This window comes from Cenococcum geophilum (assembly GCF_001692895.1).
Source record: "Cenococcum geophilum 1.58 unplaced genomic scaffold K441scaffold_32, whole genome shotgun sequence".
Taxonomy (NCBI): domain Eukaryota; kingdom Fungi; phylum Ascomycota; class Dothideomycetes; order Gloniales; family Gloniaceae; genus Cenococcum; species Cenococcum geophilum.
The window spans coordinates 637,058-664,894 of NW_027137590.1; the positions used below are offsets into that span (position 1 = coordinate 637,058).

At 45.5% G+C, this 27,837-nt stretch overlaps 12 protein-coding genes across 12 annotated transcripts; 2 read left to right on the plus strand and 10 right to left on the minus strand.

Annotated features, from left to right (window-relative positions):
• Window positions 1-1,161: 1,161 nt before the first annotated feature.
• On the minus strand, window positions 1,162-1,568 carry K441DRAFT_663038 (uncharacterized protein; the record flags this gene model as incomplete). The annotated part of the gene is made up of 2 exons (XM_067649136.1): window positions 1,162-1,425; window positions 1,466-1,568. A coding segment is annotated over one exon (195 nt), but the record flags the coding sequence as incomplete, so codon positions are not given.
• A 2,336-nt stretch (window positions 1,569-3,904) lies between these two features.
• On the minus strand, window positions 3,905-4,905 carry K441DRAFT_663039 (uncharacterized protein). The gene is made up of 2 exons (XM_067649137.1): window positions 4,038-4,905; window positions 3,905-3,993 (listed from the first exon to the last, which is right to left on the minus strand). The coding sequence occupies exon 1, from the start codon at window positions 4,685-4,687 to the stop codon at window positions 4,394-4,396; it is 294 nt and encodes a 97-aa protein (XP_067501905.1). The 5' UTR covers window positions 4,688-4,905; the 3' UTR covers window positions 3,905-3,993; window positions 4,038-4,393.
• Window positions 4,906-5,613: 708 nt separating this feature from the next.
• Window positions 5,614-9,296, minus strand: K441DRAFT_639978 (kinesin-domain-containing protein). The gene is made up of 4 exons (XM_067646598.1): window positions 9,013-9,296; window positions 8,722-8,958; window positions 8,437-8,671; window positions 5,614-8,387 (listed from the first exon to the last, which is right to left on the minus strand). Exons 1-4 carry the CDS (start codon window positions 9,210-9,212, stop codon window positions 6,066-6,068), a joined length of 2,994 nt encoding a protein of 997 aa, XP_067501906.1. The 5' UTR covers window positions 9,213-9,296; the 3' UTR covers window positions 5,614-6,065.
• An 838-nt stretch (window positions 9,297-10,134) lies between these two features.
• On the plus strand, window positions 10,135-11,242 carry K441DRAFT_726782 (uncharacterized protein; the record flags this gene model as incomplete). Its single annotated transcript, XM_067654150.1, has 1 exon — window positions 10,135-11,242. The coding sequence occupies one exon, from the start codon at window positions 10,135-10,137 to the stop codon at window positions 10,867-10,869; it is 735 nt and encodes a 244-aa protein (XP_067501907.1). The 3' UTR covers window positions 10,870-11,242.
• A 1,289-nt stretch (window positions 11,243-12,531) lies between these two features.
• K441DRAFT_663041 (uncharacterized protein) lies at window positions 12,532-13,123 on the minus strand. Its single transcript, XM_067649138.1, has 3 exons — window positions 12,990-13,123; window positions 12,729-12,953; window positions 12,532-12,660 (listed from the first exon to the last, which is right to left on the minus strand). The coding sequence occupies exons 1-2, from the start codon at window positions 13,102-13,104 to the stop codon at window positions 12,862-12,864; spliced, it is 207 nt and encodes a 68-aa protein (XP_067501908.1). The 5' UTR covers window positions 13,105-13,123; the 3' UTR covers window positions 12,532-12,660; window positions 12,729-12,861.
• A 480-nt stretch (window positions 13,124-13,603) lies between these two features.
• K441DRAFT_463819 (ankyrin) lies at window positions 13,604-13,819 on the minus strand (the record flags this gene model as incomplete). The annotated part of the gene is made up of 1 exon (XM_067641801.1): window positions 13,604-13,819. A coding segment is annotated over one exon (216 nt), but the record flags the coding sequence as incomplete, so codon positions are not given.
• A 459-nt stretch (window positions 13,820-14,278) lies between these two features.
• K441DRAFT_463459 (ankyrin) lies at window positions 14,279-14,488 on the minus strand (the record flags this gene model as incomplete). The annotated part of the gene is made up of 1 exon (XM_067641796.1): window positions 14,279-14,488. A coding segment is annotated over one exon (210 nt), but the record flags the coding sequence as incomplete, so codon positions are not given.
• Window positions 14,489-15,069: 581 nt separating this feature from the next.
• K441DRAFT_639984 (ankyrin repeat protein) lies at window positions 15,070-15,310 on the minus strand (the record flags this gene model as incomplete). Its single annotated transcript, XM_067646599.1, has 1 exon — window positions 15,070-15,310. A coding segment is annotated over one exon (240 nt), but the record flags the coding sequence as incomplete, so codon positions are not given.
• Window positions 15,311-16,207: 897 nt separating this feature from the next.
• K441DRAFT_678946 (uncharacterized protein) lies at window positions 16,208-16,540 on the minus strand (the record flags this gene model as incomplete). Its single annotated transcript, XM_067651209.1, has 1 exon — window positions 16,208-16,540. One exon carries the CDS (start codon window positions 16,538-16,540, stop codon window positions 16,208-16,210), a length of 333 nt encoding a protein of 110 aa, XP_067501912.1.
• A 102-nt stretch (window positions 16,541-16,642) lies between these two features.
• K441DRAFT_639987 (HET-domain-containing protein) lies at window positions 16,643-18,703 on the minus strand (the record flags this gene model as incomplete). Its single annotated transcript, XM_067646600.1, has 2 exons — window positions 16,643-17,505; window positions 17,554-18,703. 2 exons carry the CDS (start codon window positions 18,701-18,703, stop codon window positions 16,757-16,759), a joined length of 1,899 nt encoding a protein of 632 aa, XP_067501913.1. The 3' UTR covers window positions 16,643-16,756.
• Window positions 18,704-25,340: 6,637 nt separating this feature from the next.
• On the plus strand, window positions 25,341-26,648 carry K441DRAFT_639990 (PMSR-domain-containing protein). Its single transcript, XM_067646601.1, has 3 exons — window positions 25,341-25,891; window positions 25,956-26,246; window positions 26,301-26,648. Exons 1-3 carry the CDS (start codon window positions 25,645-25,647, stop codon window positions 26,360-26,362), a joined length of 600 nt encoding a protein of 199 aa, XP_067501914.1. The 5' UTR covers window positions 25,341-25,644; the 3' UTR covers window positions 26,363-26,648.
• On the minus strand, window positions 26,547-27,379 carry K441DRAFT_726804 (uncharacterized protein). The gene is made up of 3 exons (XM_067654151.1): window positions 27,294-27,379; window positions 27,072-27,199; window positions 26,547-26,950 (listed from the first exon to the last, which is right to left on the minus strand). Exons 2-3 carry the CDS (start codon window positions 27,081-27,083, stop codon window positions 26,732-26,734), a joined length of 231 nt encoding a protein of 76 aa, XP_067501915.1. The 5' UTR covers window positions 27,084-27,199; window positions 27,294-27,379; the 3' UTR covers window positions 26,547-26,731.
• Window positions 27,380-27,837: the final 458 nt, after the last annotated feature.

A 27,837-nucleotide genomic window follows, 5' to 3' on the forward strand; every position in this document is an offset into this window, starting at 1 on the left:
CATAGTGCTCTGCGAGGCTGCGCGTGAACTTAATTAGGTGCTGCTGCCTCTGCTTAACGTTTGCGAACGGCCTCCGCGGGCACGCCGACGCCCGCGGATATTGCCGTAAAAGTTGTATTTTAAAGTGTGATTTTCGCGATGTAGATGCAAACAAGTTAAATTCACGTGATATTCTAGCCCATTGAGGCAGGCGCTGAACTTAATTCGGGGGGGTGTCTACCTAGCAATTAGGGTGTGTCCAAATAGTATCACCCTAAAGTTAATGCTACAAGGGGGCTACCTGAGCGGGCTGCCGCTCCCTCCCTGCAAGTTTTGTGGCATTTTAGTCGTATCCACACTGTTTTCGTAGGACATTACTATATTGCCACCAAACTTGCAGGGAGGGAGCGGGCCACCAGCGCTCCCTGCTAGCGTTGGCGTAGTTTTAGCCATATCGCGTATAGCTCATGAGTAGTAATCCTTAAATTACAAAGGTAAAGAAGCTGCCAGAATACGTAGGCAATATACTGCAGATGAAGGCCCTACAAAATACTGAATAAGCACCTGTTTTAATGTGGCAATGTGGCAATGTAAGCACTAGCAGGAGACGCTTGCAGGGAGCGCTGGTGGCCCGCTCATGTTACCCCCTTGTACACCATTTTGCCCGCGAAGCCCTACTGCACGCGTCCACGTCGCCGCGGGTGGAAACATCATCAGGAAATCCTTCCTTACGATGGCCAAGTGCAGAGGCGATGGTAGAGAGCCGTCGCAGCGCATGCAGCGCGCTGTCGTCGCGGTTCTGTGGTGTTGAGCCCGCGACGCGTACGAAGCATCGTACAAAGCATCGCCCCCAACATCACCAGGAGCCTCACTGCCCCCGCTTGAGGCTCCCGCTCTACTATCTAGGGGGGCAATCAATCAAGGGAAACTGGGATACGAAAACCACCCGACGTACGACTACCTAGCTCGTAGCTAGGGCCGAAACTGGCCTTATCAAGCCAGCGGATGCGGACGCGTCCTAGGCGTACGACAGGACACCCTTAGGCTTGCACTAGCTCTGAGATCGCAACGGCGAGGGCGTAGGGAACCTCTTCTTATAAGAACTTGTTAAGGTTAACGCGTCGCAGATACCTTGTACGAAACTTGTTAAGGCCCCAAGGCCACCGCGAAGAACTTGTTAAGGCCCTGCCTAGAGAACTCGTTAAGGCCCCTCTACGAGGGCCTATCTGGTATCCGGTACACTCAGGTGACTCAGAAGAGGGTCTTAATAGGCGTGGTGCGCGCGACCTGGAAGACAGCGACGCGGCGACGCGACAGCAACGCGACGGCGACGCGACGGCGACCAGACGGCTTAACGAGGTGGAAACACGGGCAAAGCTCTAGGCAGCGGAAACACAGGCCAGCTTCGACGGCCCCATGGCGTTCGACCAGGTGACTCACAGGAGGGTCTTAATAGGCGTGGTGCACGCAACCTGACGCATATATATATGGGGGAGGCTCTAAGGAAACACAGGCCAGTCGGACGAGGACTCGACAGTTAGAGACACAGGCCAGCTTATAAAAAGGGGGGACACAAGCTTGGTTAGTAGAATAGGGTAGAGTAGGTCGCCTGGCGGGACCTAGTCAGTGACCCGTTCTGCAAGACACGGTCGGCCTGTCATGAGGAGACTCTTACAGGCAACGCGAAACGGGAACTGGCAGTATTATAGGGTGTTGCGCCCCTATACTACTACTAGCCTCCCGCGGGGCGTAGTGCGTAGTAGCCACTGCTGGCTCTAGGGACCTCACCCCTTGACTGGGCTCTGACCCCTAGTGCACCTGGTAGGCAGGCAGGATCACGTCCTGGCCGGAGAGACTACTACGTGGCTCGAGAGAACGGATGCGCGTGTCGGTACACCAACAGACGGAACCGTTCGCTAGGACGGCACGCCGGTGAGATGTGCTTAAGGAGCAAACAGGAGTTACCCAGGCGGGAGAGGTTTTTGGCCGGGCCTTAACCGTAGAAGGTGTGTGAGGTGTCCAATAGATGTGACGAAGCCACTGGAAAACTGGGGTAGAGGCCTGGATAAGCAGGCATGTCGAACTCTACTATATTACTAGCACTACTAGCTAATATATAACTACCTGCGAAGACAGAGGCTCTGCAGACGGCACCGATCGCCGCTCCAGAGGACAGCAGAGATGTGCGAGGATGTCCAGGTGAATGGGGTGCTGGAGGTTAAACCGTATGCATGCCCGCCGTAGGTGGCTAAGCCCAACGTGGTAATATATAAGGACGAAGATTATACTTAAGCTATTATTAAAGACTATAAGCTAGGGTAGGTTAACATATACGTTAATGCATTAGTGCGTAATAGTAGGGCAGGAGTTGGTGTGTATGCTACGCCATCTAAAGCAACGCTTTCAAAAACGGTGGCGAGCTCTAATTAGGCCAACGCCCACCTTATAGAGCTTCTAGCAATCAGCAAGGCAGCCAACTAGCCGTGGGACCCTATGTGCACGGCTATTAACCAAGCAGGTTTTCTAATACCTGCATCTAGTATAAGAATATTCTCTAACTTATAATTAGCGTTACTGTTAGTATAAAGCTGGAGGGCTAGAGCCTACCAGGAAATAGTTATAGAAATCTTAAAGAAGCTTTAGCTAAATAATATTACGCTATATTAGATTTTAGGCCACTTAGGATTTGTGGGAAATAAGAAGGCTAATAAGCTTACTAAAGCAGCAATAAGATTAGAGAGCAAGGAGCCACCACAGAGAGATGGCCTCCTATGGTACCTTATAACGCAAGCATTAAAAAGAGCTAAGATAATAATAGGACCGCTTCTATTAGGAAGATCTAATACGGGCAAGTTTATAAGGAAGATTGATATAGCACTCTACTTTAGAAAGGCTGTAGGATTATACTAGCAGCTAATTAGCTTAAAAGCTGCCATTTTTATATAGCTACAGACCGGCAAGTTATTTCTAAAGGAATATCTCTACAAAATTAATGCATTAGAGACGGTGTTATGCGACTACAGGCTTATAGAGTTAATACAGCACTTTCTCTTCTTTTGTAGGAGGTGGGCGCAGCAGAGGATTAAACTAAGAGAGTAATATAGAGATTAATTTGGGGATCTATTATATGCATTAGGAGGCTACTTATATAGACGAGAAGGAGGCAGGAATATTAACGGCCTAATTAAGCGCTAGAAGCTAGATATTAGCGTAGTTAAAGCTACAATTAAATTTATAAAGGAGACTAGACGTTTATACCTAAGCGTATAAAATATAGAGAGCATAGAAGCTGATATTAATAAGCAAAGACTCTTAAGAATTCCTCTTCTAATTATCTAACCGAATATACCGCGAGCCTCCTCTATACGTACCTCTACTAGTATATTGCTAATTAAGAAGCGCACAACGCTAGAATAGCCCTACGGATACAAGGCATTAAAAACTACTTACTTAGGCTCGCCTCTAAACTCTAACTTTCTTTAATAGTAATACATTACTTTCCTTTATTTTTTCCTTAGTTAAGTATAGTGTTAGGTAATAGATATATAGTTCTTATAGTTGGCTTCTAAACTAGAGTAAGCATATTAATAGCAGGAAGTATTTAGTTAGCGCTTTATAACGGCCCATACCCTAGATAGTGTATGGCCATAATAGAATATATATATATACATACATACGTACACCATTTTAGTAACCGTTATCGTAACGCCATTTTATAAGTAGCCTCTAGTAGCATTCCGCTTTCATGCTGGATCCGCAACTAATCTAATCTTAATTCGTAACCGAATCCAATCTTAATTCGTAACCGCTCCCGCCTCGCCGGCATTGCTCCATCAGTTCCTACGCCGAGTTCCTCTAGAAGTGCATTCAGCGTAACAGAGTCCATCCGCCTAAGGGTGAGTTCGGTTGCAAAACTTTAGATTAGGTCTGAACTGAAAGTCCGGCAGAAAAGGACGCGTTCCTTCCTAATTTGGTACGTGTTTGTGGCTTTGTAAAAGCACGGGCGTGTGCAATCTGGAGGCTTCAGATTGAGACTGAATCCGATCTGGAACTCATACCTCTATATTGAACTGACACCAAGACCTTCAGTTTAGAAGTTTCATACGGTAAAGTTGCTAACTTTTAGTGCTCTTTTAGCGTGTAATTCTGGCGTTCTTCGAGCGGTGAGAGGAATATTAAAATTTTGAGGCTGTGTAGGCAAAATCACTCCGAATCAAAGGATTCTGAACTGAATCTGGGCCTCCAGATTGCAACCGAACGCACCCTAATTTCTCTAGAATTGTTGGGAAATCCCGCGATGGGAACGTTGGTTTCGGGATTATGCATTCTTAAGAGAGGTGATCGGGATGTTAATACACGGGAGTCTTGTAAGCGGACACTACTATTATGTTCTCTGTACAGTTAAATTAAACTGTTAGCATTGTATTTGCATGTCATTTAAGGGTGTATACGAAATATACGCCGTTTGCTGCCTTGTATCTATGACATCTAGTCTTCCGACTATGCCATCGAGTCTTTGCTCCACGCCATCAAATCTGCTCTCGAGCCCCTTGATAGCAGCAAGGATGGCGTCACCATTAATCTTCTCTAAATAGCCACGTTGACCTTGTTCGACTTGCTCCTGGTATTGACGCAAACGTTTGAAGTCAGGCGGTAAGCCAAGCGTAGCTTGAGGGGATGAGCTAACTTGAGAGGTTGAGCTAGACATAGTTGGAGAGGGTGTACAAGTATGATGATTGCGTAATGAGGATTATGTGGTATATAGCTCACATGTGAGGTTGTTGTGAAGTTGGTGAAAAGAGGACGGGTGGAGTGATATTCCGCAAGCGAGTTATCGACACAAGCGAGTTATCGACTTTTTGTAAGGCATATTGCCTGAGTTACAGGAAAGTCGATGGAAAAGAGGACGATATGGTAAAGAGTATGGCAATAGCCTCGTACAGAGATGAACTAATGAGGAGGGAAGGGCTGCAGGCCCGAAGAGCTTATAAGGATGTGCCAAGGGCTAGCCGAAGGCTAGCCTGGGCAGCCCCTGAGAGCTCCCGGGCCTAGTAAGGGATACCCCTTACACTTTTTTACATATTTTATAATAATATTTAACCACAACACAATAATAAATAAATGTTTTCTATATGGGCTTATTTATTGGCGTTTAGGGCATGTATGGGTGTTATATTGTAAAAAATTATATAAACTATCCCTTGACCTGTCAGCGTCCAACGAGTAAGTGGTCCGTGCGCAAACACTAGTTTTGAACAACGCGCGTATCTATATTGATTCCATCAATTAATTACCTACCACAATGTAAAATACGGTTCTACGGGAAGGATAAGTGCTAGCAACCTCATATCGAGCGACTTAACTCCTAAATTAAGTGTGTATATCAAATTACTATATAATCAAAAGCTTTATAATCCTCAATACGGGCGTTAAATTCAGCTCGATTGATTTGCTAGTTCTTATCGATAACCGTTGGACGCGAATTGACGGGTCAAGGGATATCTTGGTGGAGCCCTCTGCCGTATACTATTTAACTCTGCTGCTGCGGCAGAATTAATAGTTCAAAATTGACCGTTGCGACACGCGTTTAGGGCTAATGAGTATCTACCGTTTCTTTCTGAAGTTGGTAAAGGCATTGCATTATAAGTTATTTAAGAAATAAGATCTATCGCGTCGTGTATGCAAAAAGTCGATAACTCGCTTGTGGAATACGTTATAAAGTGCGGAATTACATAAGCTCGCAGAAATGCTCGCTCCCTAATGCGTCGCGACTTCGCAGGCACCAATCCCCCCATTGTTTACTGGGCGCATAGTACCTCAAAAGTCTCCGAGTTTTACCCATTTCCTACCAAAACTCACGAGGAGAGATAAAAGGACATAACATTCCAACCTGACTCCGAAAACCAATACTCCGCATCCCTAGGGCCTACGGAAGGAAAGATGCATTATGCAACCGGTGTACGCCACCAACACTTGCCAAAAGACACCAAGGTCAAGTCCAACACCAACAAAATAACTAGTGAATATGAACTAAACCAAACACGCTATCCAATAGCCCAGAGACACGGCTCGGAGCAGGATTAAAATCAGCGCCATACACCCTTCGAACCACCCATCAAGCTCCCGCGCGAGCTAGTAGGAGGGTTAACACTGCTCAACCTCACAGGCCCGCTCCTCAGTCCTGAGCTCTCCCTCACTCGGTCCTCACCAGTCCCAACAGTCGTCCGCCTCGCTGCGCCTTTTAGGATCGGCGCGGTGCGTGGGCTTAATACACTGGTCTTCCACTCGCCATCTCGCTCGCTCTTGACCATCCTCCGTGCATGGCTAGCAGTGAAGAGAGCGTTCTCGCTCGGCGGGCTGCACGATGTAGCCGTAGGGCTTCGGCGCCGATGGGTACGGCTCACGCCTGTAAATGAGCCCTGGCTGACTGATGATGTGCGTTTGATGGCTGAGCGAATCTTTCGGGCGTCGGACTGGTTAACACTCCATTTCTCTTCATCTGAGGACGATGAGTTGCCGCAGCTCTCTGATGGTGTGACATCCGATGAACTTGGGATATTTTCAATAATGTGTAGAGCAGATCGATACGGGGCTGCATTGGTAGCCATTTCTCGTAGAGGGGAGTGTTCAGAGTCGGAAGAGAAGTTAGCAAGGGTTGGAGCAACGGGAGAACCGTCCGATTTCTTGGATAAGAAGCCGGTTTGGAATCTACTGGAGCGGGGTTTGATGTCAAGGGAGGCTTCTGGAGGTGTTGGGATGGGTGAGGAGTTGTTCGGATCGGGTACTGAGACGAGACTGGGCATCATAGGTGGCGGCAACTCCATGGAGGAACTTGTGGGAGTGGACTCGATTGGCTGCGGAGTTGCTTGGAATTCAGCAAGAGTGCCGTCCTCGGTGTCATCTCTCCATCGTACGCCACGCTTGAGACCTTTGATTGGCGAACTTTTCTTGGGCGTGAACTGGATCCCTTTCTTTGCGGCGCCCAACTTCCGCCTCCTTGGAGATGCTTTCACAGGCGAAGAAGTTAGATGGGGCGCGTCCACCAGAGTTGGCATAGCCACAGGACGCATTGGTGATGGACCCATGATGTTCACCGGTTTCCTCCTCTTGGGGGTACCATGGCGAGTTGGTGCGAATACTTCTGTAATAGGAAGGCCGCCATCAGGCTTGATCACTTGCGATGTAGCATCAGAGCAGGATGTCACAATCCTGGCAAGTAACTTCCTCGCCGCTTGAACCGCCTCTCCCTCATCCATTGTCATGATCTGGCTGAGAATTGCCACGGTCTCGAAGTGTGCTTGTAGGAGTACCTGGACGATAGCCGCATCGCCACCCTTCTCTTGTTCAAGAACACTTGTATAGGCTTCCCGATCCGCAATCGATTTTAGGAGCTCAGCCTCTCTTGTCAAACTGGCAACATCACTGCCATCGGTGGCGCCATCAACTTCTTGAAGCTGCCGAAGCCCAGTCTGCAGCGCTGTTTCGATGGCTCGTTCCCAGTTGTTCTTCGACATCCGCTGATGGTAATGTTGTCGGCTACCTTCAAGCTCCGTCTGGATCCCTAGTGCAGTCTTTCGCATAGCCAATAAGCCTCGTGGCGGGTCCTCATCTTCGCGTGTCTCGCACACAGTATCGAAACCCGCAATCCAAGCCGAAATCATAGAAATACGTCTCTCAATCTGCCTTAATTTCTTCATCATGCTTGTCCTCTCTTGTCGTTCTGCTGATGAATGTTCGTATGCAGCTCGTATGCGGATGATGCCTTCTCGAGCAATGCCTTCTCTCTTCTCGCTCTGCTTCTTGAACTTGGCGTAAGAGCTCCCTTCGCTGTCTTTTTGCTGCCTCATCAGCTCATCGATTAGAGCGCGTTGTTCATCAATCTTCTTGAGGTAGTCCTTAACGTGACGGTTAACGTTAAACACGTTCTTGGTAGCCTTCGTCTGGATATTCTTTGCCCGATTCGCATAACGAAGCGTATTTTGTGTCTCATCGAAGTGGGCACTTGATGGACTAACGCATACAATCATGACTGTGCGACAATTACCGCCGAGGGAAAACTTAAGTAACCGGGTGAGTTTTGAATTCCGGTACGGGATGTGGTTGCGCTTGTGTGGGTCGCACAATGCGTTGATACAACTTCCAAGTGCGAGAAGAGATTTGTTGATGTTAGCGCCTTCAAGTAACCTCTCTCCGCGGTTCTTCGTTGCGCTAGCACGCTCACTTCCTGCGAGATCTATTATACTTAGTGTTGCCATTGTGTGTGGTTCATTAACAGCTGCATTGCGGTCTTTGGATGACACATTGATCTGTAGAACGGCGTGAGATCGAGAGGAGGTAGCATTTGCTTCAGTTGGCGACATTGTTCGGTACTCGTTGCCTCGGACTATTATGTCCATGACTTCTTGTACCTAGCAAAGGTGTTAACCCACGTATCTCAACTTGAGAGAATGCGCTTACATTTTGAGGGCGGTGGCTGGAAAGGCCGGCGACTGAGACAGCTTGGTTCGCATCCTCGCGGAGCATCAGTCCTTGCTTGCTTCCACCTGGCACAAGTAGATCTCGTATAGTCTCGTTATATATTTCAAGGTAAGAAAGTGTGATTTCCGTGACCTTTTCTTCCTGCATTTCGCCTATCCGCTCGAATAACTCTTGCATTGTGAGAAAGATGATGCCAGGTTGTTGCGCGGTTCCGCTATTTCATCGTTAGCCGTGACCCATTCCCGAAGAGCTTCCTCGGCGTACGTAATTGTATGTGTCTTGCCGCAACCTGTAGCACCATACGCGAAGACTGTTGCATTGTAACCCTCTAATACGCTATCCAGAAGAGACCTTGTGGTGGCTTCATAAACATCCCCCTGTGTTGTGTTTTCGTCGAAGACACGGTCGAAAGCGAAGGTTTGATCTTTGACCCTTTTCCCTTGTGGCACTACCGATCTTGAGAATCGTTGTACCGGGTTATCTTCAGGTGGATCGAATATCCTATATCAATTGTTAGCTCTTAACCGTCCTAAGGGGGGCCGATTGGATCCCTACAAGCACTTCTCGTCGACAACTTTAATGACAGGCCGTATTCCCTTTTGATATAATTTTGGTGTAGGTGCAGCTGCAAGTGAGCCGTCTCCAAGAAATAGTGTATGGTCGTCGCATTTTGCTAATTGTGCTGCTTCTCTAATAGTGAACGGTCGGACTCGTACAGTGACGGAGATGGAGGACGCGCCGTCGATGGCGGCCATGTTTGGAAGAATTAGATTTCAGAAACACTAAGACTGCAAGAATGAGCTCTTAAATTATTCTGGGTGGTAGTCCTGAGAGAAGGCTGTTCTTTGGTTATGGAGAAGAAGTACAATGAGCTGTATGTTTTGATGGAGTTCTGTTGATTCTTAACCTGGTTTGGTAAAGCGCGCCAAGCCCCTGCAACCCTGAATCATGGCGATGTTTCAATCCCAACCAACGGAGTTGGCCACGACTAAATCGCCCCGTGAATAGACTATTATAGTGGGTTGCCTGAAGAAAACAATATGAATGCTCTAGTTTCCATCGAGACCACCGCTGGAGATCATACAACTACGTCGTGACGCCCCATCGTTGATGTAGGCGAGCTAGGAGACGACCATCGTGAGGCAAGATGGTAAACAACGAGCTTTGACGACTAATTCCCGGAAAAGATCCTACAGATTAGGACTTTTAGATTTTTTTTTATAAATTGCTTTCTTTGGTAGCGGTATGCTACTATCTCTCTTTCGTTCAACTTTCTTGCGTAGGTGCCTCTCCGCGACGAGCCCTCTTTGAGGGTGGGTTTTCCAAATAACGAAGGCTTTCGACGTGGGGAGATGACGAGCCTGCAAGCGGAGCGTTCACCTACTGGCCAATTTGGGTGAACAACCCTTTTCTCAACCTCTTCAAATATATTCCCACTTCGCACTATATGCTGCTTACTCTTTCCTGCTCACAACGCAAACGTCCAGCCCCTCATCTCATGGCCATAAAGACAACCTAAGCCTCAGAAAAACCATAGACATTCTTAATCTGTCAGATTTAGTACCACGAGAGGTTAAGGCCAATACTCCACTCCAGTGGCTGTGCGTAAGAATTGGTTCCAAGCCAACACTTTAAGACGACTAACTCGAGTATTGTAGGATTGCACCCACGCCGCATATGAGCGTTCAGATGAAATCTTATTACAAAGAGAGCTGCAAATCCGAAAGCGAGGATGGCCTGAAGAATATTTTAGTCAGTCAAGATGATCCAGCGGATAACAATAAGCAAGGAATCGATAATGACATTGTCGCGGTCACCGTTGGCACCGTTTTACACGATCCCACAATGTTCTATGTCCCCAAGCACCTCATTTGCAGCTACTCTTTCTTCTTCAAGCTTGTTTGCAGCCGTCCCATGACACCGTGGGTCCAGCATCGGGTCGAATTTCCTGAGGAAGACCCAGCTATCTTCTCAATCTTCGTCAAATGGCTCTATACCCGCACCATCAAAATTCCGGACTCAGTCAATAACATGATAAAGTATATCATTTCCATCTACACGCTCGCCGATCGTCTCCGAGCAACAGCACTGAAAAATTCCTTGATCGATTTACTCGTGGTTATTTACAGCGAAGAAGCAAACGTGCTAGACATATCCGATATCGCACTCATCTACGCCAACACATTCACTGGCTCAGGCCTCCGGCGTTGGGCTGTGGATGAATATCCTCGCTTACGAGAGAACATACAGCATGCATCCTGGGAAAACTATGGCAAGCAATGTCCGGAGTTCTTTTTCGATTTGGCGAAGGCTTCATTCAATGAACAAGCTCCGATACCAAACCCTGCTAGTGACCCCAGACGCTATCACGACCATGATGGAGTTACCCATGCCGGCTGTTGCAACTACTGAAAATTATGTGAGGCCAACACAGGAAAGTCTGTTGATCTATGAAGCGCAAAGAGTTATTTTTGGTCAGCTTCTGAATGTCTATTATGGCCTATGGAGAGTTTATTTTTGGAAATTGAGTGAGTTCGCACGACGGTTGAGAAAGCCGGATATGAATGAAGTGCATCTGCGAGTGTTGTGTTTGAATGATCGAATACCGAAGCTAGCTTAGGTTTTTGGCGCCGGATCTTGCATGACTGCTGAGCAATCCCTGTATTACGCCAAAGCCCTCCATGAGGACCATTCAGGAAGGACAAAAATATGCGATAAGTCAGCGTGCGTCTAGGTTTTTTGTTGGAGCGTTCTGCGCTACCAGATTACTTAGTTCCAATACTCCCAAATGACCCTCTAAATACTCAGAGGAAGCGCAAGTATCTCACTTCCGTCAAAATTCCAAAGCGTTCTTGAATAGCAACTCATACAACTCTGTGGTTGAGCGCAAAACAAGTTCCATCTGCCCTTCAGCCTACCTTCTAGTCTTAGTCAAGTACTCTGCATAGATGGAGCTTGAATTGAACAAAACTTCCGACTGTTGCATCTGGACCCGCACGCGGCGCATCGTTTCTAAAAGCAGAAGTCAGCGCCGGGGGGTCCACCACCCAAAGCAGTTCGTATTCCAACCGCCACTGCGAGCTTGTCTAGACGACAGCGGCAACCCCACAACACGCTGCCCTCGACACTCATAGATCAATAAATCCAGACTCGGCTGCATTGCGCAGCAACGGCAATGATCATCGCCACAAGCATCTCGGCCATCAAGGATATTTACATCAGAAACGGCCGGCTGACAAAGGGGACACATAGCATTCGTGGCGAGCAGCAGCGCAAACCAGGTACATGGAACCAGTGCATTCAGGAAGTGCACACACCATTTGTAAAAGCAGGTTCATATATATATAACGAATATGCACAAACAGCTGAAACTTTGGCTCACTTCAGCTGAGTCCCTGGCACCCCGGCGCAGTACACGCAGAGGCTGACTACCTTTTGACAAAGCCTCATCCCATCCCGCACCTACACCAAACCGAAACAGAAAACTTCCCGTTAGGTCATTGCACTCGCTTAGTTACTTGGTTAAAATTTCAAAATTCAGAAATTCCTGGATTCCCATCTATCCCTGCAGATCGCGATACATCCCCCCGTTTCGGGCCGGGTTTGAATTTATAAAGTACAAGTCTGCTAGTTGGCGTACACAATTTGTGTGGATCTGGCGTAAGGAGAGTCCGTGGTGAAAAGACTCGAGGATGACGAGTTTGTGCTGGTCAGGCGGACCTAGGAGTTGATGTTGAGCATGCCCTCGGCACCGCATGGTGACCAGATGATGGGTGTGCTATCGGCCGTATTGTACTTCAGGCAGTCACCGTCCACGGGGCCCACGAAATCGTATTCCGTGCAGGTCTGTCTATAGGCTGAATCCAAATCTCCTAGGGAATAGGAGAACTTTTTGCTCTGAGGATTTAGATTGAGGAATGCTTACCTGAGCGGTTTGACCGGAGAAGTGATAGGTCGACTTGAGCGCACCAGTGATGCCCTTATCAATGGCGGCATAGCCACGATAGTCGGTGCTGAAGACAGAGTACTGGAATCCACCAGGGTAGGTGATATCCACGTTGAGCTGGCAGTTCTCAGGGTTGCAAATCAATCAACTCAACTCGATTAAGGCCCTGAATCGGTTGAATTGAAAGCTTTGTAAGCAGAGAGTCCAGTTAATTGAATTAATTGAATCAATATTGAAGTCTTGGCACCTAGTTGCAACTGAATTCAATTGGAGTAGTTAGCAATTATCACGAGTCTTGGCATAGATTTGATGCGGGAGGACCTACCTGGTGACGCCCAAAATCGTTTCTAACTGCCCTTCCTGTCACCCGGCTCTCAATATAGGCCTATTACGAGTCTTGATATAGTGTTAACACACTCTCCTGCTGCATTATACTGTCTCTTTTATCGCCGGTCGCTTTAACTGCCCATAGGCCCACGACGTCCGCCCGCCGTTAGATGAGGAATATGGTAGCCAAGAAGACGCTTCCACTTAATTCCTTTATACTCTTCTTGTTAGGAATTGGTGGTAGACGCGTCAGCATTACCATCTAAGCTGTGATCTGAGACGCGCTGGAGGTCGGTAGGTGCGATAGGGTCAGAACGAGCTGTAGAAAGGATTGAGGTGTTCGTTTGGCCATCATCTGACGCGTTAGAAGCCATGGTAGTAATAGAATTAATATTGTTAATGGGCAAATCCGGTAGCAAAGTTCTTCTACTGGAGGCGATATAACGGTGTAAACATAGGGTAATGCTCGGGTAAACTTTTTTGATAAGGGAGACTAAGAAAAATAAGGTTTGGAGCATTATGACTTGTTAATATTTCTATAATATTAAAAGATTCAATATTTGTCAACCGATTCAATTCAATTGGGACTTCCAAATCGATTGAATTGAAAAGCCAGTAAACCCTCAATCGGTTGAATTGAGTGCCAAGATTCAATCGATTCAATTCAATATTGAAATCTTGTTAATTGACCTTGACGACCTAAAGATGGCTTTAGCCTGACGCTAACATAAGTGGCGTGCATTAACTACTAGCGGTGGCTTCTACGTCTACTCCCTTGACGACCTTAAGATGGTCGTTGTTTAATGCTGCGTTCAGTGGCGTCCGTCCACTACTATCGGTGGCTGCTACGTCTGCTCCCTTCTCCAAAAGCAGCTGGACGACTTCGAGATGGCCGTTATTTAACGCTGCGTTTAGTGGCGTTTGTTCACTACTGGCGGTGGCTACTACGTCTGCCCCCTTCTCTAAAAGCAGCCGGACGACTTCAAGATGGCCGTTATTTAACGCTGCGTTCAGTGGTGTCCATCCATTATTATTAGCGGCGGCCATATCTGCTCCTTTCTCCAGAAGAAGCCGGACGACCTCAAGATGGCCGTTATTTGATGCTGAGTTAAGTAGTGTCCATCCATTGTTATTGGCCACGGCCATATCTGCTCCCTTCTCTAGTAGTAGCTTAACAACCTCAAGATGGCCGTTGTTTAATACTAAGTTAAGTGGTGTCCATCTACTAGCATTAGTAGCGGCTGTGTCTGCTCCCTTCTCTAAAAGAAGCCGGACAACTTCAAGATAGCCGCTGTCTAACGCTAAGTTAAATAGTATCCATTTATTGTCACTGGCGACGGCTATATCTGCTCCCTTCTCTAAAAGAAGCCGGACGACTTCAAGATAGCCGCTGTATAACGCTAAGTTAAGTGATGTCCATTTATTGTCATTAGCGACGGCTGTGTCTACTCCCTTCTCTAAAAGAAGCCGGACGACTTCGAGATGGCCGCTATATAACGCTAAGTTAAGTGGTGTCCATTTATTGTCACTGGCGACGGCTATATCTACTCCTTTCTCCAGAAGAAGCCGGACGACTTCGAGATGGCCGCTGTATGACGCTAAGTTAAGCGGTGTCCATCCATTATTACTGGCGACGGCTATATCTGCTCCTTTCTCCAGAAGAAGCCGGACGACTTTAAAATAGCCACTACCTGACGCTAAGTTGAGTGGTGTCCATCTATCGTTATTGGCGACGGCTATATCTGCTCCTTTCTCCAGAAGAAGCCGGACGACTTCAAGATAGCCGCTGCCTGACGCTGAGTTAAGTGGTATCCATCCACCGCTATTGGCGACGGCTATATCTGCTCCTTTCTCCAGAAGAAGCCGGACGACTTCAAGATGGCCGCTATTTAACGCTAAATTAAGTAGTGTCCATCCATCGTCATTGGCGACGGCTATGTCTGCTCCTTTCTCCAGAAGAAGCCGGACGACTTTAAGATGGCCGCTGTCTAACGCTGAGTTGAGTGGTGTCTATCCACCGCCATTGGCGACGGCTATATCTGCTCCTTTCTTTAGAAGAAGCCGGACGACTTTAAGATGGCCGCTGCCTAACGCTGAGTTAAGTGGTGTCCATCCATCGTCATTGGCGACGGCTATATCTGCTCCTTTCTCTAGAAGAAGCCGGACGACTTTAAGATGGCCGCTGTATAACGCTGAGTTAAGTGGTGTCCATCCATTGTTACTGGCGACGGCTATATCTGCTCCTTTCTCCAGAAGAAGCCGGACGACTTTAAGATGGCCGCTGCCTGACGCTGAGTTGAGTGGTGTCCATCCACCGCCATTGGCGATGGCTATATCTGCTCCTTTCTCTAGAAGAAGTCGGACAACTTCAAGATGGCCGCTATCTGACGCTAAATTGAGTGGTGTCCATCCATCATCATTGGCGACGGCTATGTCTGCTCCTTTCTCCAGAAGAAGCTGGACGACTTCAAGATGGCCGCTGTCTAACGCTGAGTTGAGTGGTGTCCATCCACCGCCATTAACGACGGCTATATCTGCTCCTTTCTCTAGAAGAAGCCGGACGACTTTGAGATAGCCGCTGTCTGACGCTAAGTTAAGTGATGTCCATCCATCGTCATTGGCGACGGCTGTGTCTGCTCCTTTCTCTAGAAGAAGCCGGACGACCTCGATATGGCCGTTGTCTGACGCTGCGTGTAGTGGTGTCCACTTATATTTGTTTGTCGTTTCCTGTTCCGCTCTAGCTTCAATCAGTAAGTCGACATTCTCACAATCGCCATTCATGGCGGCTGTGTACAGTGGCGTTCGCCCCATAGAGTCTTTTAAGGTAAGGTTCACGCCCATACCGACAAGAGCCTTTACTATGTTTCTGTGTCCCCCAGCTATAGCGGCATTGATTGGAACGCCGAATTTCCCTCCATCTACATTAGGGTTTGCACCCCAATGAATTAACAGGTCGAACGCTAACTCATAACCTTTAAAACAAACTGCTTGTAGAGGGGTGCCGTATTCGCCTCCTACTGTGTTCAATTGTGTTTTATCCTTTGCCCAAATACATTCCATGCTGGTAGTAAGATCGAACAAAGCTGCATAATATAACGGGGTTGCTACAGCCCTTTTGTTTTCTTGACTTTCATCTGCCGTTGCCCCAGGGGACTCAATGTACGTTCTCTATTGATGAAAGCTCCCATTTTCAGGACGAAAAAACTCTCTCACCAGGCTGACTAGCTTAATATCGTCCTTTCCCCCTGCGGTGACATGCGAATTCTAATGTCTTGCAGCATAATCAATGAATGGATATTTGTGCTCATAGTTCTCTTGCGTTCCGGAGCACTGCCAGATGTCGCCGTAATTTAAATAGGCAAGACAAATCCCTGCAATGAACCTATGATGCTCAGCCTGACTAGGAATTCGATCAAAGCCTGAAGAGCTTTTGGATGGATCCACCGGACTTTGTGATAGGACAGAGACTAGAAATTCTCAAACTGATGGGTGGATTAGATGGATGGTTCCGGAACCAGCTCCATCACCAGATTCCTCCGCCTTAATTTCTACAAGAGCCCCGCAGATGTCGATAATCTCGCTGTTAATATAGTCGCCATCGATATTGTCGGGTAACTCGTCTAATTGGAGACTAGCGCCATCATCATTGGGCTCAACAATGAGAGCCTCGGTGATCTCGGATACGGTTAGAGGCCGTAAGGCGAAAGTTGTCCATCTCAGTATGGCCAAGGCACGGTTCTGTTCCTCGGGGGGGTGGCTTTGGATAGTTTTCCAGTTCCGCTCGTAGGTTTTGGTAAGTCCATTCGGCATGTTCTTCACGATATTCTGCAGTTGCTTTGCATTTTTACCACTCCGCAATTAATCTTGTTGCAGTTTAATCCACAAGAACATCCCTTCACACTTTTCAGCGAGCTGCCCCGCTAGGTTTTGCCTGAGATGGTCATCCTTGTTTGGTAGCTTCTTATAAATCACACTTTTAGACAAAAGTGATATGTCGTGTCGAACATCTTCCTTGGAGATTCTGCATTAAAGCATAACGTGACCTGCACCATGGACCATCTTTGGGGATAATTCTGCCTTTATGTCCGTTTCATCTCTACTTAAAATAAGAATTCTCGAGACAGTTCGCTTGGTTGCTTTCTTAAGCCTCTGCAGGAATTCGGTTCGAACATCGTCCAGCCGACTATATTCGTCAAATCCGTCAAGCACAAAAGTATAGTTACGGTTATGAGAGACGATGGATCTAAAGATGGACCAAATAGCAGACTCTGATGCTCTCTGCCCGGCTTCAGAGTGTCCTCGGACCAACTCCAGAATGTCTGAATCCAGCTCTGCTATTTGTGCGATCCAGGATCTGATAATGGAACCTGGTTCGCCGCCAGATTGAGCATGAGGAGAGGCGAAGAAGGACGCGACGGGAAACGATTGCATGCCTTTCAGGTGTTCAACCAAGCTTGCGCATAGTATCGTCTTGCCACGTCCGGCGGGCGCACAAATCCAAAATAGTCTAGCCGCTTTATCAGAAGAATCCGCTAAAATCCATGTTCGGTATGCAGGATGAGAAAAAATCCATTCACATGTCCCTTCGAGACGTGACGAGACTTGCTTGTCGTAATACTGGCTCATATTATATCGATTGTCAACTTTCTTAACGTCAAGCCAGTCGTTGACTGCGTTCTGCAATTGTAACCTCGTCTCACGTTGTATATCACTAAGCAGACGCTGGAAAGCCCTCTGGATGCTCATAGATCTACTCGGATCCTGGGTTTGCTCATCTAATTGTATAAGTGAGCGCCACTTATAATATAGGAAAGGTACCCTACCCTTCATATGGTCTTCTAGCTTAGTTGGTTGCCGCAATAAGTGAGACTCAATGTTGGTTAGAAGGGCGAGATTGTCAAGCGTGTGGTGCATCTCAACCTCGTTCGTAAGCTTCCCCCTTTGCCTGGAAGCCCAACCAAGTCCACCTCTTATGGACGTTAGTAGTGCCGCTTTATTCTTGTTCTTCGACTTCTCCCTGAACAAGCCAGGGATATCGGCGAACGATTCATCATGGNCTTCGGAGTCGTTGCGCAATTGTGACCGAGGGTCATGGATTTCTTTCCATTTTCCATCAGATATTCTAACTCCACTAGCCCATTCATTAGGCTTGAGCTTATCCCCCTCGAACTGAGCGACTGCGCGACGCAACTCGATTCCAAACTCTTTGTAGGCTTCGATCGACTCCGCCGGTGGTAGACCAGGCAGTTCATCCTTCAAAGACTCTTCGAACTCCTTCCGAAGCCGAACCAACGCCTTTTTCCGTCCTTCACCGTATATGAGTGGCATATGGATGTCGAAAATGCCTAATAGAGAGTATGCCGCGTCCTCTTCGCGTTTCGTCTCGCGTCTTTGTGCCCATGACATTCGCTCATCGAAACTGAGCTGAGATAAAGGGTGTCCTTGAAGAGCTTGAGTAGGAATGCCTGTTATCTCGTGGATTGCTTGCACAAGTGAATGTTTATCCCCAAGCCGCTCGCCCTTCATAGAAAAGAATTTGACAGATTTCGGAGCAAGAAGCTCTTGCAGTGTCCATCCCCGGGAAAACCATCTACTCTTCTGAAAGGACTGGTCGTTGCTGGCGAAGCCACTGATCGAAACATCAGACAGATAAACGTAGCATTCGGCCGCATCATGGTACCACCGGAACATGGAGTTGATGGCTTCTGAAAGCTCCGCGCTGCTTGACTTGTCGATGCAGCAAGTGTCGACCCAGAAGAACTTCAGGCCATCATGAGCAGCTTGCTTTCCGCAGAAGCGGATCTTGGTATAGCCTGCTTTGCTCTTGCCTGTACCGTCTACTATATCTTTAAAGGTAACCTCTTCGTAAACCGCACCCCAAGTATGCGAAAGAACAGCATATGGCGGAATGCTCTCGCCAACAATTTCGACCAGACTGAATTCGCCGGTATCTTCAAGCCGCAAAAGACGCATGAGGGGAGGATTGTTAGCGAGCGCTAGCTAAGGAAATAATTTGAGAAGATGTAGGCAAGACGTATATTGGTCGAGCAGTCAAAGAACTGCGACTGTGCTGGCTGGCAGATTCATGAAAGAACACTCGAAAAGGAGCGAGCTGGAGATAATGGTGGGGCAGGAGGCGGTGCAATGTGGCTGAGTAAGCGTGCTGAAGATGATTTGCACTTGATGCCGCCACCGCTAGCAGGGAGGATGGCCGACCCGCAACGACCACACCCTTGTAGCCGAAGTTTGTCTGGCCGGATACATACATACGGAGGATATTCATCTCGGACTTTCTTTTAATCGAATCCTAGTCTTTCGTTTAGCTAGTTCCCGCTGCAAGGCGGCCCCTGCGGCCCACCGAACGAAGCCCCGGAGCCCCGATGGCTGCTTCAACCCCTAAACGCATATCAGCAACACCACCTCTGGACCCGCCAGCAGCTCCACTAAGACGTACAAAGAAACCGAGCGCGAAGGTGCAAGAGGCCCAGCAGTCGCTAAGGACACGAGCCCAAATATTAGCACAGTTTAAACAGCAGACAACCGCACCACAAACTGGACTATAAGCTATATAGCATATACTGCCTCTATTCCCTACAGCAAGAGTCTCTACCTCACCTAAACGTAAAGGAGGAGGTATTAATTGTAACGAATTTTATCAACTTATTAAAAGCCTTAAAGAAACTATAGTATAGCAGAGCAATATTATTATAAACCAGAATAGCATTATTAAGAGCATTAGAAATAACCTTATAAACATTAAATTGGAATAGTAAAGCCTTAAAAAGCAAAACGCTAAACTTTAAAAGGCTATCTGGTCCTTACAAGCGTAACTAAATACTCCCTTAGCTCCAATATAATTATAGGTATTGGTAGCGGCCAGTAGAGGTACAATAGGGTTAGAAATAACCTTGCTATAAATAATAAGCGCTAGGAACCCTAAGGAACCCAATTAGCAGCTAGTAATAGATGTTAGCTAAGTAGGTTTAAAGGTAATAAAGAGGGTAGCTACTACTAAAGCAGTAAAGCAAACTATTGCGTAAGGTATAAAGGATATTAAGGGGCTTACGGGAGCTATACTTAAGGACTTCCGCGTATAGCGAATAAGCGACAGCGCGAGTATTATTAGATTCTTAGTGGAAAAAGATAAAGAAGCTGCGTTTAGGCAGACAACTGCTCAATAGCTCAAACCGCATATCCCTAAGGCGAGGCTTATTAAACCCAAGTAGTATACGGTTAAGGCGGACTAGGTTAAAGTACCTTTAGCAATAGACATTAATAGTAGAAAAGTAAGTAAGTCAGCTATAGAGCGCTTTAGGGTAGAGAATGGGGTAGAGGTATATATAATAAGATAGCTGGGATAACTAAGGCCGCGCGGCCAGCACGCGTCGGTGATTGTTAAAGTGGCAGTAAAGGAGGATGTAGAGAAGCTGCTTACGTTAGACAACGTGTTATTTAGGGAAGACGCGATTATTATATCACCATTTAAGGAGTGACGCACCCCTATAGTATGCTATAAATATAAAAGGTTTAGATATAGGGCTAGAGACTATACGCAACCTAACACATGCAAAATATATAGGCGGGAAGGCTATCTCTAGTGTAAGATGGTAAATCTACACTGCGTAAACTGCTAGGGTCCTTACCAAGCCTTATACCGTAAATACCTAGTATATAGGAAAGAGATAGACAGGATTCTTATATAACAGCGCTATAAATAGAGAACTCTAGATCCTCTAGGCGAATATAAAGAAGTATAAGAAGGCGCAGTATGCACTACACAATAATAAAGCGCTAGCGGACTTCCACTTTATTCTAGGCTAGAAGCCTTACTACTTTCTCTTAGATAGGGAAGTAGTGCTAGCTAGCTTAAATCCCCGGTGGATAAGGTTCGTCCTAATAGGCAGGCAGCAGCGGTATCCCCTAGTTAGGTTATATATCTAGGCATTTAGAGAGCTAGTAGCTATATAGCTGCAGGTAGATTTAGCAGATATTACGGCAGTAGTAGCGCACGTTAGCTAAAGGAGACTTATAATTATATCGGTATACATTCTAGATAGATATTTAAGAAGAACCAAGGAAGAGAACCTAGAGGAGCTCTTTAGTAGACTAGAGATAATTAATAGACTAATTTAGGGTAAACTATTACGCGACCCATATACCGAGGTAGTAATTATAGGTAACTTTAATCGGCATAATCCGCTATAGGGAGGAAGTTACATTAGTACTATATTAACGCAGGAAGAAAGCGCGCCAATTATTAACTTTATGGCGGACCGGTCACTCCAAAGCCTACTTTTAGTGGGAATACCTACGTTTAAAAGCGATATAGGGCGAACATTAATAATTAACCTTATACTTGCAACTCTGGGCCTAGTAAGTAAACTAGTAAAGTGCGCCATCTAGGAGTATAAGTATGGATTAGACTATAGAGTTATCTATACTAGCTTCTAGGTTAATATAAACACGTAGAAGAGCTAGAAGAGGCTGCTTATTAAGAATGCGAACTAGGACAAGATATAAGAAGACATGGAGCGATAAAAAGAAATGGGATTCCCTATAGAAGATATAGATGAAATAGTTAACTACCTTAATAGGTGGGTTAATAAAGCCCTTAAAGTACACTGCTAATGGGCCAAACTATTACCGTATATAAAAAGATAGTAGAACGAAAACCTTATAACGCTAAGGAAGTTATATATATACTAGAGGAATAGAAATAGCGCGATGTGGAGGTAAGGAAGGGATAACCCTAAGCTATATAATATCGCAGCAAGAGCGAAGAAGCTCTTTTATAGGACTATTCGGCGATATAGGAAGCTTTATTAGGACGAATTCCTTAGTAATAGTGACAATATATAGAAAGCGTNNAAATACCTTAATCCGNAGGCTATATCCGCNTTNGCTAGAATACCGCNAATTAAGAAGGATAGAGNATANGGAGANGTTATTACNGAGAACTATAATATTATAAGAGAACTACTCTAGGCATTCTTTCCGGTCTTACTACCGTGCAAATAAGAGGAGGAAGCTATAACTAGCTATAACTAATTACCGTAGGAGCCTATCGCTAAATATAAGGTTAAGGTAGCTATATTTAGGGCTAGCCTAGATAAGGCTCTTAAAAGGGACAGCCTACTAGCTAGGGTATGGCAAGAGCTATAGCCTATACTAAGTGGTAAGATTACTACTCTCTTTACCAAATCACTTAAGATAGGAAAGGTACCCTAGGAATAAAAGGTAGTAAAGATTATATTGCTACAAAAGTTAAAGCGGGGGGACTATATAGTAGTAAATAACTATAGGCTGATCTCCCTCCTCCCAACGCTAGAAAAAGCACTTAAATCGCTAGTAGTAGAGAGGATAGTATACTTAGTAGAGAAATATAGCCTACTACTTAAGACGCACTTTAAAGCTAAAAAGCAAAGGTTAATAATATATACGCTATTATATCTCTATAAGGACGTATTTAGAGTATAAAGAGGAAAGAAAACGCTGTTTTTAGTATTATTTAATATTAAGGGTGCGTATAATAATGTAGCCATAGAGCTGGAAATTAGGAGATTACGGCAGCGTTAGATACCTTAAACGATTATATAATAGGTATAGGACTTTTATACAAATTGTTAAGCCTATATCCTAGTTAACGGATATATATTAGAGGTACAGGCGCTCCTATAGGCGGGTCTCCTGTAGGGATTAGTACTAGCCCTAATACTCTTTCTATTCTTTAACGCGGATTTTATATAAAGCGCACCTAAAAATAGCAGCTTTATAGCCTTTATTAATAACTACTTAGTATAGGTTATAGGCCCTATAGCGGAGGAAAACACGTAGATTATCTAGGGCAAGATTATACCGATGCTTAAGAAATAGGAGAGGACTAGTAGAGCCCAATTTAAAGTAAAGAAAACGTTATTTATCTACCTTACTAGATATAAAGAAGTAGGTAGGGATGCTACTATACCGCTCTAATTTAAAGGAAAAGGGATCCCCTTAACTTAGGAAGTTAAAATCCTTAGGGTGATCCTTAATAAGGAGCTATAGTTTAAGGTACACCTAGCAGATAAGGTAGGCAAAGCTACTAAAATAGCGCTAGCGTTGCATAGATTAAAGGGACTGTAGTTTAAAAGCGTTAAGCAGCTAGCTAAGAGCTTAGTCCTACTAGTAGTAGACTATACGTCGCCAATATAGTACCCGCTTATAATATAAGAGTTAATATAGCTCCTTTAGTAGGCGCAGAGGATTATAGTATAAGCTATTATTAGGGGGTTCTGCTTTATCACCCTACTAATAGCGAAAGTAGAAGCTGGCTTACTCCCTCTTAAGTAAAGGCTGCGTAACCAGGCTATCGCGTTCTAGGTATTAATCTATAAACTAGGTAAATTATATCCTTATTAGATGATTTAAAGACAGAGGCTCTATAAATAGCACTAATCGCCGCTTTAGAGGACAGTAGAGATATATAAGGATATTTAGGTAAATGGGGTGCTAGAGGTTAAACTATATATATGCCCACCGTAGGTGGCTAAGCCTAACGTAGTAATATATAAGGACGAAGATTATACTTAAGCTATTATTAAAGACTATAAGCTAGGGCAGGTTAATATATACGTTAATATATTAGTGTGTAATAGTAGGGCAGGAGTTAGTATATATACTACGCCATCTAAAGCAATACTTTTAAAAATGGTAGTAAGCTTTAATTAGGCTAACGCCTACCTTATAGAGCTTCTAGTAATTAGTAAGGCAGCTAACTAGCTATAGAACCCTATATACACGGCTATTAATTAAGTAGGTTTTCTAATACCTATATCTAGTATAAGAATATTCTCCAACTTATAATTAGCGTTGCTATTAGTATAGAGCTAGAGGGCTAGAGCCTGCTAGGAAATAGTTATAGAGATCTTAAAGAAGCTTTAGCTGAATAATATTACGCTATACTAGATTTTAGGCTACTTAGGATTTATAGGAAATAAAAAGGCTAATAAGCTTACTAAAGCAGTAATAAGACTAGAGAGTAAGGAGCCACTATAGAGAGACGGCCTTTTATAGTACCTTATAATGTAAGCGTTAAAAAGAGCTAAAATAATAATAGGACCGCTTTTATTAGGAAGATTTAATATAGGTAAGTTTATAAGGAAGATTAATATAGCACTCTACCTTAGAAAGGCTATAGGATTATACTAGTAGCTAATTAGCTTAGAAGCTGCTATTCTTACGCAGCTATAGACTAGTAAGTTATTTCTAAAGGAATATCTCTATAAAATTAATATATTAGAGACGGCGTTATATAACTGCGGGCTTATAAAGTTAATATAGCACTTCCTCTTCTCTTATAGGAGGTAGGCGTAGTAAAGGATTAAACTAAGAGAGTAATATGGAGATTAATTTAGGGATCTATTATATATATTAGGAGGCTACTTATATAGATAAGAAGAAGGTAGGAATATTAACGGCTTAATTAAGCGCTGGAAGCTAGATATTAGCGTAGTTAAAGCTATAATTAAATTTATAAAGGAGACTGGATATTTATACCTAAGTGTATAAAATATAGAGAGTATAAAAGCCAATATTAATAAGTAAAGACTCTTAAGAATTCCTCCTTTAATTATTTAACCGAATATACCGCAAGCCTCCTCTATATATGCCTCTATTGGTACGTTACTAATTAAGAAGCGTATAACGCTAAAATAGCCCTATAGATATAAGGCATCGAAAACTACTTACTTAGGCTTACCTCTAAACTCTAACTTTCTTTAATAGTAACATATTACTTTCCTTTATTTTTTCCTTGGTTAAGCATAGTATTAGGTAATAGATATATAGTTTTTATAGTTGGCTTCTAAACTAGAGCAAGCATATTAATAGTAGGAAGTATTTAGTTAGCGCTCTGTAACGGCCTATACCCTAAATAGTGCATGGCTATAATAGAATATACATATATACATACATATATACGTAGCCGAAGTTTTAGCGCCTTGGCCGGCACTAGCGGAGCTTTTGGCAACACTCTCCGAGGTGTATCTAGGCCTGGCCTCTGCCGATCAATATATGGTATAACCTGGCAGGCGACTTTCAGCGAGGAGATATATATTGCGAATTGATTGTGTTGATTATCTGATGGGGCTTGATGCAAGTAAGCGCGCCGAGAAGCGGCTCGGATGATTTCTACGATTTGAAGCTTTCACACGACGTTACGAAATCCTGAGGCTGGTGTAAAACCAAGGCTCCAATATGAAAAGCAGGAGGAATGGTGTGGGAAGAGAGATGGATGGAAAAAGCTATCCGCATGACCGTCCTCAATTGCGAACGCACCCGGACCTTTCGCCTTCTTGTTGGCGGTCGACCTACAGGACGCGTCGAACAGCATTCAACAGCCAAGCATTATTCTTCTAAAGAGACGAAATTGTAAGAGGAGAGACATGCTGCTGCGAACGACAAGTAATTTGCGCATCCGAGGCAGGAAACAGAATTCTGATGAGTTCAAGCCGAGTGGGAGCACGATAGGATACGTCGAGCGCAGCCAGCTAGCTGACCTGTTACTGAGAAGCTGGATGAAGAGGTGATTCAGCTTGGCTTCCATAAGCAAGCGGTGCTGTATGATGAATCATGACGCTTAGTGAGGAGAGGATCTGGGTTGTGATGAAAGAAGGTATTTTCCTAGTTGGGAGATTTGGAAACAATCTGTGGCGCAAGCTGTGCCTCGGTGGCTTCAAATACCCCGCTGACGCAGACGATTCGCGATCTCGCCTACAACATCTGGAATTGCAAATGTGGATATAAGGGCTATCGAATGCGCTTCTTTCTCAACCACTACAATCACTCACATTCTTAAGTTTCAATTGTTTCCTTAAACACTGTTCAAAGTGAGACTTCTCGCGATTTTTATTCTCCTCGTGACAGCCTACAGCTCTATGCAATTTATCTCCCGCTTGATACGTCCATTCTCCTCCGGCATAATGAGCTCTCAAGTTCCTCCACCAGCAGCATTACCCGCCGGCGCCGAAAAGGCTACGGTTGCTGCGGGTTGCTTCTGGGGTGTTGAGCATATGTACCGAAAGGCATTTGACAACAAAGGCTTGCTAGATGCGAGGGTTGGATACATTGGTGGCGACAATAAGAACCCTAGCTATCGGTCCGTATGTAGCGGGCGGACAGGACGTGAGTACTTGAAAAATCACATGCCTGAAAGTGGGAACAGTTACTAATTAATTGAATGGTTTAGATGCCGAGGCTCTCCAAGTAATTTACGATCCCGAGAAAGTCACCTACCGCCAGCTCCTAGAATTCTTCTACAAGATGCACGACCCGACAACCCTCAACCGCCAAGGCCCTGATACTGGAACCCAATACCGTAGCGCCATTTTCTTCCATAACGAGGAGCAGGAGCGCATCGCCAAAGACATAACTGAGAAGGTAGAGAAGGAATGGTGGAAGAAGAACCTCACAACGGAGATAATTCCAGCTGGGGAGTGGTATGATGCCGAGACGTACCATCAGTTGTACTTGGACAAGAGTAAGATCATTCTGCATTATGGATACTTTATGGATAATGTGCTAACTTCTGTAGATCCTGGAGGATATGAATGTCCTTCTCATTTCCTGCGCAAATTTTCTCCTCTCTCTGAATAAAAAGTTGTTGTTTATTTTATATTTCATGATAGCATTCCAACACCTACGCAGAATTTAGGCTCCAAACTAAATAGTATATCCTCTATATCAATGATACGCTCCTCATATTGCTGTGGCTTCATTGAGCTTTGGGGCACATCAAACGTGATTCTCTAATTGTTATGCCAAAAATTCGTTTAATCCACTTGTTTTCCCTTGATTCAATGAACCATCCATAGCGTCTGCTATCACTAAATAAAAACTTCCTAAACTACGAAATTTCAGACGGCATTTGGTATCACTGCACCAAACCCTCTATAGCCTCAATTCATTGCACCTCGCTAACTAAGTATTCGCTCGCTCTAAAACCGCCAAAACGAACTCACCAATTCATGCTCTACGATGGTGGCAGTGTCTCAAAAGTCTGCGCAACCTCCTCCCACCCCCCTCATCCTTCCCAAAGATCTCTGCCACAACCGGGAACTCATGTCCCTTATTCGGCAAGCCCGTACGGAGGGTAATCTTATCATCTCCTAGAACAGTCTGATGATGATACGGATGCGCGGTGCGTGGTGCAGTTGGGGCAGTAGTAGCAGTAGACGGGTTTACCTAGCCAGCACATCAGCATCCAGTAAAGTTCCAAAATCACGAGATGGTTGGACGAGGGACGGGCGGATGTAGGGCCAGGAAGCATGAGGGATGGATGAACCAGGTGAACGAGGCCACTCACCCGACTCGCCATAGTACGTGAAGCTCTTCAGGGCCTCATCACCCTTGGTGAGCTTGAAATTCGCCTTCGGGATAATCTGATTCATCATGTACGCTGAGCCCGAAAGGGCCTTGCAGACATTGCAATGACTGCACCGCATCAGCTTCCCTTGCACGCCCATTCTCGGACTCCTGCCACAGGAACCGTATTCGCCAAATAGAGGAACGGGACCGCAGCGCCTACCAAAGAATATGGCTCGCCTGATCCTTCTCCAGCTTCGCCTCTCACCCCGTCTGCCCGCAGTAGCACTTGCCCTGATACGTCGTCATATCTTCTGTGGCCTTCAAGGTGCTCAAATCGCAAATCTAGAGTCCGCTTGATAGGGTTTAATTAGCAATTGACAACTTGTGAATGGATATCCACTGACTGTAGCTCCCTCGGACTTCTTATACACCTCATTCTGTCTTGTCACCCCCCCTCGTGCTCCTCTTCTTCCATCATGTCCGCGGTGGAGGCTAAGATCTCAGTATGACGGCATCGATCGACGCGTCGCTGCGCTAGGGTTCTGGGCAGGGCCTAGGCCAGCGACGCTTCTGCGGATTAGTGCAAGGCTTCCAAATACTTGTGGCTTTTCTTTTGATGTCGCGGTCCATGTAGTGGCACCGTCTTTGTGATCATTTTGGGTGGTGGTGCGTTTATTGGAAAGGTTTGGGAAGGGTCTCATTTGCTGGGCAGAGCTGCGTGCATATAATAGGTGAGAGAAGAGTCGTTTGATTGGAGTTGTTTA